Here is a 10435-nt window from a genome sequence, read left to right as displayed (position 1 = left end):
GAATTGAAAAGGTTAGTGAAATATAGGTCCCACTTTTATATATAAGTTTTATAATAAAATGTGAGTAAAATAAGTTACTGGAATATGAGGCCTACTTACCATTCATGGTAAAAAGTTAAAGTGGACAATTAATGGAGGACGGACAAAAATGCCAAAAGTGGACAATTAATGAGGGACAGTGGTAGTACTATTATAAGTTGACATCACAAAACATGTGTTTCTGAATTATTATATGTCCATTGATTCATGAATATTAATTTCTGACTTTATATCATGATATGTTTTGTGATGCCAAATGATGTTAATGTATCAACGAATTTATATATTTTTCACTTTTCTAAATTACCATTTTAACAAAATTCGCATGGAATCAGTCCCTATATATATATCCATAAGTATATATATTTAGTAAGGGAGCACGGTCGTGACACCATGATTAAAATAACAACCTGGGCAAACAATTTGTGATACAAAGACAAATAACTCGTCATATGGTTCCATGCAAACTAAGATACGAAATTAGAGCACTATAGTGACACATAGTTAAAATGACAACCTAGGCAAGCAATCTACGATACATAGGCAATCAATTCGACATATGGTTCTAAGCAATCTGCGATACGAAATCAATAATCAAGCAATCTGCGATGCATAGGCAAGCAAGCCTGCCACGTGGCAGCCAAATGTTGAATATGATCATAAATCTAAGGGTCCTCATTGGTGATAAGTTTTCATTTTAATTTTGCAATATCATTTTAGTATAAACCTATATAGTATTCTTTTGTAAGAAAATATTTTGGACTGACATTACAATATTTAACTATAGGTGCCAAAATCTTATGAGACTGTGAAATTTAGTTCTACTTTTGCAAGGTACTAACTAAGTCACCTATTGTGATAAACATGTCCACTACTTAGTGTAGAACGCAAAAGACTTAGAATTGTTTGCTTTTAAACCTTAAATATTGTAAAATATATTGTAAATGAATAAGCAAAATATAATGTAACAAAAATAATCTTTTTTATTAATAGGTAAAAATTGACAAAAAGTTTTATGAAAGCAGTCTCAAAATATGTTTTACAATAATACTCTTTATAGCCAACCAAACAAATCGTTACTTTTCTCTATGCTTTATCATGTGTTTAAGTATTCTATCCCTCTCGAAGTAGATATAACACTTTGATGATGACACGAAATTTTAAAAGATGTTGTTTCCTGTATTAAGTCAATTTTATAAATTAATGTTAGAAAACCTTTTTTAAAAGAATATATGTAACATTTTTTGTAAGATAAACTAAAAAGTAAAGTGTGATATCTACCTTCGGATCTAGTTATAAATTGTAGTATACGAGATCATAGATAAATATATATTCGAGCATTCTGCAGTTGAAAATCACAAAAAATTATTTTGACATAGTCGTGGGTTAATGAATTTGATTTGAAATTAATTTTCATGTGTTATGCATGAAGTCATATTTAGGATAATGTGTCTTTGAAAAAATAATACTCCCCCAATTTCAAGTTATTTGAGTCGTATTCTATTTTGTGATGTCTCCAGTTATTTGAGTTATTTACATTTATGGATAAAAATAAAATATCTAATTTCACTTATTTTGTTCTCTCTTACTTTATTTTATCGTTATTTAATTCATTAAACACAATTTCCTTAAAATAGAAATATAAAATAAAAATTGTAATTATATAAATCTTTTCTCCCTCTCAAATATGAAAGCCCATGAAAAACTGGTATAGACCGAGTGAAGCCCAATGAGTTTTTATATAGAATGAAGTGGGCCATTAAAGAAGGCAATAGAATTAAAAATATTTAACTTAAAATAAAATTTTGGCTTGGGTTTCAAATTTCAATGGAAGAAAATTAGTAACTGCAAAATCCTAACTCATCCAAATCCAGAGTGAGTTGTTGCTCAGAGAAGCCAAGGAGAAGATAATGTTGATAACAGTGAGACAAATCTCTTCCTGTTTGTGCTCCACCACATTTCCAAATCACAATTCAGTATCCAAGAAACCTTCTTTTTCTGCAAATCCGCACAATTATGTCTACAGAAGCTTTAAAAAATCAATTTGCAGAGCAACTCTCACTATCCACAAGAACAACTCCACCAGCAACAATAATCAAAGGTTAATCGTTTATGAATCCCCAATTTTTTTGTGGAAAGGGTTTATGTTTCATACTTTCTTCGTGTTCGATTGTGTTTCGGTTATTCGGTTTCCCAATTAGAACTTCCATTTATCCTGCAATTTTTGAATTGATGTCTATAATATTTATCTCTGGAAATTGCTCACACTGATAGAGTTATTACTTATTTCATTATGCATATTCTGTAATTAGATTTCTCAGTGCTGATAATGTATTAATTGTTTGTGTTGTTTGAGTTCCTGATTTGAGATATGTGATTATAGGATCATTGAAATGACATTAATGATCTATTTCAGAGATGGATAGGTTTGGTAATGCTTTAGGGTTTGATTGCTTTTTACATGTCTCTGAAGTAACTAGCATTTGAGGACTTAATTGCATAAAAAATGCCCTTGTGTATTGACATATTTGTTGTGATTTAAACTTCTCCCAGCTGCGAGAGTTCGTCTTTCGATCCACTGGGTATCGATCCAGGTGGATTCTCATCTATAAAAACTGCTTGGGAAAGTGTTTTAGAAGTATTTTCTCAAATTTCTGAGGGAAATTCTGGTAACCGAAAAGAGAAAGCTTCGTCCGCAAGAGGAGTGGCAGGTTTCTTTATTAGCATATCTGTTTTCGTATTTTATGTCCTATATAAATCTTTACTTGCTGCTCTTGGCCATTGCTTAGGATTCTTTGACATTTTCCAGCTGCTATCGAAGATACTAGAATTGATGTTGGGGATTTCTTCAAGGGTCCACTTCCTGGAAAATTTCTCAAGCTTTTAGGCTTTCTTGCTCTATCACGGCTTGGTATATACATACCTCTTGGTGGAGTCAATCGAGAAGCTTTTGTTGGTAATCTCGACCAGAACAGCCTCTTAGGCACTCTAGATTCATTTTCTGGAGGGGGTATTGGTCGGCTTGGAATAGGCTCCCTTGGCATTGTGCCCTTTATCAACGCGCAGATTGTTTTTCAGCTTCTCACTCAAATCTATCCCAAATTGCAAGAACTTCAGAAGAGAGAAGGCGAGGCTGGAAGAAAGAAGGTGCTGCAGTATACTCGATATGCATCTGTTGGCTTTGCAGTTGTGCAGGTAAATGAATGGACGATATATAGACGCTTGCATACGGTTCACCAGAAAAATTTCTGATTTAATCTTTCATGTTCCTAATAACGTGTCATGCCGGGATAACATCATCCTCCTGGCATTATAAACGTAATCACCATTTCTTTTTGTGTTTTCTGTAAAAATTGATTTGCTTGGCAGGCGATTGGACAAGTGTTGTATCTTCGACCATATGTCAATGACTTCAGCACCGAGTGGGCTCTCTCGTCCATTATTATGCTGACTCTAGGCTCGGTTTTGACAACCTATATTGGGGAAAGAATCACCGATTTAAAACTTGGAAATGGTACATCACTGTTGATCTTCACAAATATCATATCCTATTTACCGGCATCCTTTGGGAGGACAGTTGCGGAAGCATTTAAAGACGGTAACTATGCTGGACTAGTTGGCATCATTGTCTCTTTCTCTTTGCTGGTCCTTAGCATTGTATATGTGCAGGTACAAATTATCTTTGCTATTCAAGTTGTTGAAATGCTACTACTCATTGGATTCAGTGGAGTGGTTTATCATGTTTCAGGAAGCAGAGAGGAAAATCCCAATTAATTATGCCTCAAGATATACAAGCGGAGCCGGAGGACTTCAAAAGTCTGCTTACCTACCCTTTAAGGTCACTACCTGTTTCTGATATTAACTGTGCTTGTTGCATATATTCACTCTAAGAACTGCCATTAAATCCCACCTCTGTTTTGAAAATGCGGAAACGGGTCTGTTCAGAAATAAGCTCAGCAAAACATTAATCTATTTATGTCTCTTTGATTGCCAGTTCCATTTTCAACTTTTACATAATGCCAGCAGGGAAATTTCGTAGTATAAGATTTGCTCTATGCATCGTAATAATTGTATACCAATAGTTTAAGATGAACAGGTGAATAGTTCAGGAGTGATGCCCATCATCTTCTCTACTTCGTCCTTGGCTCTTCCAGGAACTATAGCACGATTTACGGGTCTGAATTTTCTAAAGAAGGCTGCTGTAGGTTTGAACCCTGGGGGTACGTCGTAAATCAATTAAGTTTCACATTGGTTTTTAGTAAAGAATCTGCCCGAAATGTGTGATATTTCTATGATTCAGGTTCTCTATACTTGCCAACAAACATTTTGTTAATAGCATTCTTTAATTACTACTACACCTTCCTGCAATTGGACCCCGACGATGTCAGTGAACAGTTGAAGAGGCAAGGTGCTTCAATCCCGCTTGTCCGACCTGGAAAAAGTACTGCTCTTTTCATCAAAACGGTAACGGCCTCCCTCCCTCACCCATATAATTATTTATAACTCCATTATGCACAAGTCGTTTAATGATTTTTGTTGCTTCTATGTTCGGGTTGGATTTTTAGGTACTGAGCAGAATATCGGTTCTGGGTTCTGCATTCTTGGCTATTCTTGCTGCTGGTCCTGCTGTCATTGAGCAAGCAACACATCTTACAGCTTTTAGGGGATTTGCGGGCACGTCTGTCCTCATCCTCGTTGGTTGCGCCACTGATACAGCCAGAAAAGTTGAGGCCGAGATCATTTCCCAGAAGTACAAGACCATAGAGTTCTACGACAACGATAAGTATTGAGACACATACGCTACTTGTAATTGGTGCATGAAGCCTTATTAACAAGACATCTTGTAATAACCATTTCCGATTATATTATATCAAATGTTTCTACATTCAAAGATGAAACTGCAGAGACATTCAAAGATGAAACTGCAGAGAAAGTAGTAATCTTTTGTATGCATCGACTAGACTAATCGTCTGGCTCAGCAGAGAAGTCGGGCTCCTCCGGTTTCGGGAGTTTAGGCAAATGTACATGTTTAATCTTCTTTCTGGTGTTTGCAGCAAATCTTGAAGCTAATATCGTCACTCCTAGATTCGAGCTGATTGTCGAGGGAGTCGTCGCTGTAGCAGCAGAAGAATCGCTGTCTTCCATCGCAAACGACTCCATTCTGGCAAGATCCTTAGCCATCTTTCTCCTTTTGAATCTACGCCACGCAGCTTGTATGAAGCATGCAGCCCAAGTCCTCCAGTGATGCGAATAGAAGCGGAATGTGTGCTGCAGTTTCTTACTGTGTAGGCGTCGGAACTGATTAGCGACGAACTTGAGATCTTCCGCTCGCAACACAAAAGCCTCGACTTCAACAAGGGCGATAACCGTCCTTGTAGAAGAAGGCAAGTTGAGAGCTGATTTCGGGAGCAGAGCCCAAGCTAGAAGCTCCTCTCCGCAAAAATCTCCCGGTCTCAGAGTGATGGAGTTGAAGAAACCAGTCCGACCTCCGTTTGTAGTTGAACTCTCAAGCCGTCCTCTGATGATGAATTGCATCTCCGACACAGGGTCGCCCTCACGAACAATGTAAGTGCCCTCCGTGCTCAACGAAGAAACCAATCGTTCACATATAGCATCGAGTAACTGATCATCCATCTGGGAGAAAAAAGGAACCTGCGAAAACACGAGGAAAGATCACTCTCAGCTATAGATGCTATCCTAGTAAGATTGCTACAGTGATGAAGGATCATACTCGTCGGACAAGGTCCAAGCATAGGTGGCGCTGTATGTCACGGCTCAGATCAACGGGCAACCCATGGAGAATAGCTTCTTCATCCACTCCTCGGGTTGCAAGCCACTTGTATTGAACATAGCGCCTAACCCGTTTCCTCAAATCTTCAGGAAGCTGTCTGTGCCGCATCCATTCCTCAGTGTCTCGTCTTTTGAGTCTCCATTCCTCGAGCCTAACCGTTAATGACTGCAAGTAAGTCTGCAAGTAGAAATAGAAATCATACAATTAAGGTATGAATGGTCTTGTAGATGCACTAGAAATAGAAAATGGATCAATTCACTAGCCTGCATATTTCCAATAAGATGTGCAAACAGAACAAGACCCAATATGGCAATGAGAATGGCAAATGATGTTTCTCCGATGTACGTGCTGGTCGACAAATTCTGCCCATACGAACTGAGTAATATAAACGAACACAAGAAATAGTTAGGAGTCAGTTGGGGAGGAAGGATCAACGAGCAGCTGAATGACTCTTGAGAAGTCGAGATGGATGTAGCGAAGTATACACAAGTTCCCGATTAATACATCGAGGAAAGCAGTAAACAGAATGATAACAGTACCTTAAGTTCTGTAAGCCCCACCATAAGCAGTAGAAGTATCTTCGGACAAAACTAGAAGATACGACCTGTTTCATTACAGCCTTCTCAAAAATCCCGAATTTGAAGCTAATCTCCTGGTCTGGATCACAGCTTTGGAACACCTTGGTGCCATTCATCCAAACATTACGCTCCCAAATATCAGCAGCGTCACAGTTCAAATATGAGAGAGAACATTTTGTAGGGCTTTCTTCTCTCTTGCATACCGATTTCCAGCAAGACAAGTACCTGTCAACGGACAGTACATACCAGGCCGCACCTAGGACCTATGACGACAAAATATAATCAGTTGACAACTGAACAACTGCATTAGGCGAAAACAATAACAGCTCCACGTGCTTACATACATGGCTTGCCAGCATGTAGAGTATCAAATTGTAAGCAGCCCCTGCCCACGCAGTTTTGGTCACCACTCCCGTTGCTTTTATTATTTGAGAACTCAATGGGAAAATGAGGTATAACCTTGGTATATACTGTAACAGTACAATCAGAGCAAGAGCATTGTTATTATGGTTTGATTTGTTGTTTCTTGTCGCCGGTATGATGAACCAGATGACCATCTGTACCATATAAGCCCAAACACAGTCATTAGAATGCAAGAAACAAAACCGGAATCGCAGACTTGAAGAAATGGATATAAACAGATAAGCATACTGTAATAGGAGTAACAAACAATGCTAGCTTTGTGGTTCATATGAAGCACGTGAAGAAACAAAAACATAATAAGGCGACGGCTAATGGTATCGACCCTTGGAGAATATACACAGGACCCAAATCTACTAGGTTCTACTACTTGTATAGTTTTACAAACGGAGTATTACTATATTGTCTGTCTTCCTCGATTCATCGTTCACCAAACTATCCATTTCTCCCTCCCAAAAGTCTCATAACTAGCATATCTTTCACCTCATCATTCAACTCAAGGTTACACTTGAAGGAAGTCCCAGAAAGCAATATCTCGAAATTGGTTTCGTTTTAGCTACAACAACATACCAGACAATATTTCCTTATCTACATTGTTCCAAATAATTATGTGCCTTAGCAGAAAACCGAAAGTAACTAGCATATTACATCAACCTATTTATCACTTGTAGAAACAGAATGTTTAGACCTACGGAGCAAAAATAGTCGAAGAGAATCATACTGCAAGCTCGATAAAATGCAATCAGAGCCACAAGAAATACCTGAGGCAGAGGCAAAGTTGCTACTAGATCAATGAAGAAGTCCGATCTTAGATATCTCCGGGCAATTTTCTTAGGATCCATCACAAGTTCACCCCTACCAAACACTCGTGAACTGGGAGCCACATACGCCGTCCTAAACTTAATCACCACGTGCAAGAGATAGAAAAGATCAGCAATGGTGCGGAAAAAGGTCACCACAATCCGCAACTTGACATCCGTTTTCACACACCACGAACCCTCACTCCCTCCTATACTCGGCAGGTAAAAGTATAGCGGATCGACGAAAAGCGCCAATAGGCAAGAAACTATGAATACCCTGTTCCAGTTGAGCACAATGTCACTCCCAGGGTCGAGTATATGCTTGTGACACGGCTCCTGCTGCTCAGGAAAAACCTTGGCACCACTAAAGTTGAGGGACTTAATTATCTTGCATTTTCTATCAGAATTCAATAGTGAAGATGCCGATTTGTTTTGCTGCTTCCCCTCAGAAGAAAACCTAGAATTTTGAGACAGCCCAACACAAAATTAGGAAATCCCCAATTATCTTGATTCAAGATTGTTGAAGGTTAGTGAAGTCCAACAAATTCTCCCTAGCATTATGTTTCTATCAACACAGAACTATCTCCACTAAAGCATAACTGATAAAAATCCGATCTTTATTGAGAAAATCAGTCAAATTTTTACATCATTCTTTCAGCATAACTGATAAAAATCCGATCTTTATTGAGAAAATCAGTCAAATTTTTACATCATTCTTTCAACATAACTGAGAAAAATCCGATCTTTATTGAGAAAATCAGTCAATTTTTGACATCATTCTTTCCCACTTTCCTCAATTCTATAAAGATGGAGAGCAATATTAGGAACCAGAAAAGATAAAAGGCAGTTTACATACCTCACATTCTTCTCACTCCTCATCTCCATCTTGAAAAGGCATGAGGCGCCCCTCCTCTAGAAATGGAAATCCAAGATTAAATATAGCAGCCACAAAAGAAACATAATTAACTTGTTAATGACGATGAAAAGATTAAAACATTCTTGATCATGTTACTAAATCTGACAACTGACAGAGGGGTTTGCTAAAAATCAAAAAGAGAAAGAGTAAAGAATTGGAGGGCACAGGGATGTGTGTACGATTGGTTCTTGGATTTTGAACAAATATTCATACTGATTCAAAAGTGTTAATTAAGCTAATTGGACATCTCTACTGTTAATTGACTTGCGACTCATTTATTGTGTAGTCAAAGCAAATCATTACCTATTTAAATGGCTAATGGTATTTGGGTGTTTTTGCAAAAGAAAAATGTGATCTTTCACGCCTCCAATTAAGGGTATCAAACATTCAACCAAAAAACATTTTCAACATTTGTTTTGTTTTATTCGGCATACATATTTCCTCCTCAATCCAAATAAGACAGTTTTTATTTTGACGCATAAATATAGATAATGATAGTTTATGGTTATGATCAATTGCTAAATAATTATTAATTTCAAATTAAAATTGGATCTTAACATTAAATTAGAAGATCTACTGGTTGAAATAATGTCACATGGATTATATTTTATATTAAAAAAATTATTAAATAAACTTAAAGGGTATTAATGTCAATTCTTATATATGGTAGTTAAAATTAAGCACTTCTCTCTCCTCAAAATCATATTAAAATTTTAAATTTACGTAATTATCTCGATTTAAATTATTTTTTCATTAAAAATATATCAAACTAAAGGTAATTCATAAAGATTCTAAAGAGATCTCATTACATATGTTCCGACGATAATCGGATGATGAAATTTTATAATTTTTATTTAAATTTTCGTATATGTTGATTAGCAGATTTAATATAAAAAAATCCGTGAAAATTATTATGTCATAACAGATTGACTATTTTACCCTTTTGTTGATGTTTTATCATTAATTTATTGAAATCCGTGAGCTTTAATCTTATCCACTCATTTTAAAATCTAATGGTGTATGATTGGTCTTAGTTGTGGATTTGATACTATATGCACTTTAACATGACCCATAATGTTTAATAAATTAACTATAAATAATAAAATAAGGGTAACAATAAAATTATAAAAATAAAGTAAAAAAAGAAATGAGTTTAATATTTCTAAAAAAGAAAATGCACCACCTTAGCTGGGACATCCGAAAAAAGAATAAGTGTCAATCAAGTTGGGACGGATGAGTTTTTACTACTCCCTGCATTCCTTGTTAATACAAACATTTCTTTTCGGCACGAAATTTAAAAATAGTGTGATAAGTGGATGGTGAATTAACTAAGAGAGAATAAAGTAAAAGCGACGAAGAGGGAATAAAATAAGTGAGAGGATTACTGTTTGCCAAAAACAGAAATGACTCAATTATGTTGAAACTTTCTAAAATAAAAAAAAATGACTCAATTTATATGGAAAGGAGAGAGTACCACATATTGTAACAATATTACACTATAGGGTAATAAATACTACTAATTGTGTCCTATAAAAATGTGTACTTTCCATTTTCATCTGTCCCATAAAAATATGAGCATATCCATTTATGGAAAGTTATCCCCAACTCATTATCCATATATATCAATTTATTTACAACTTATACCGCTATAGCACAACATTACTACTGACTAAACACAAATAATAATGTAGATTCCAATATCCACTGAAACTACTTTAATTCCCCTTATTTTGCTATTTCTTACTTTAACAATTGTGCATTGATTCTCTGTGTCATTTCAAATGCACATATTTTTATGGGACGGAGAAGTATATGTGACATATTTGAATAATCTATTCCAAAATTATAGTACCACCTTGTCCATGAAAAATAGTTTAATTTTATCATATTG

General features: G+C 36.1%; 2 protein-coding genes across 2 annotated transcripts; one reads left to right on the top strand and one right to left on the bottom strand.

Annotated features, from left to right (window-relative positions):
- The first annotated feature begins 1870 nt into the window (after positions 1 to 1870).
- On the top strand, positions 1871 to 4930 carry LOC121799407 (preprotein translocase subunit SECY, chloroplastic-like). The gene is made up of 8 exons (XM_042198772.1): positions 1871 to 2140; positions 2593 to 2750; positions 2849 to 3234; positions 3409 to 3708; positions 3788 to 3877; positions 4136 to 4259; positions 4340 to 4503; positions 4605 to 4930. The coding sequence occupies exons 1-8, from the start codon at positions 1950 to 1952 to the stop codon at positions 4827 to 4829; spliced, it is 1638 nt and encodes a 545-aa protein (XP_042054706.1). The 5' UTR covers positions 1871 to 1949; the 3' UTR covers positions 4830 to 4930.
- On the bottom strand, positions 4881 to 8810 carry LOC121799406 (cyclic nucleotide-gated ion channel 17-like). The gene is made up of 7 exons (XM_042198771.1): positions 8485 to 8810; positions 7590 to 8085; positions 6753 to 6965; positions 6370 to 6671; positions 6094 to 6205; positions 5771 to 6007; positions 4881 to 5691 (listed from the first exon to the last, which is right to left on the bottom strand). Exons 1-7 carry the CDS (start codon positions 8511 to 8513, stop codon positions 5002 to 5004), a joined length of 2079 nt encoding a protein of 692 aa, XP_042054705.1. The 5' UTR covers positions 8514 to 8810; the 3' UTR covers positions 4881 to 5001.
- Positions 8811 to 10435: the final 1625 nt, after the last annotated feature.

The sequence above is a fragment of the Salvia splendens genome, chromosome 4, assembly GCF_004379255.2.
Source record: "Salvia splendens isolate huo1 chromosome 4, SspV2, whole genome shotgun sequence".
Lineage (NCBI taxonomy): Eukaryota > Viridiplantae > Streptophyta > Magnoliopsida > Lamiales > Lamiaceae > Salvia > Salvia splendens.
The sequence above is the reverse complement of the archived record's forward strand: the minus strand, read 5'-3'. Positions and strand labels throughout refer to the sequence as shown.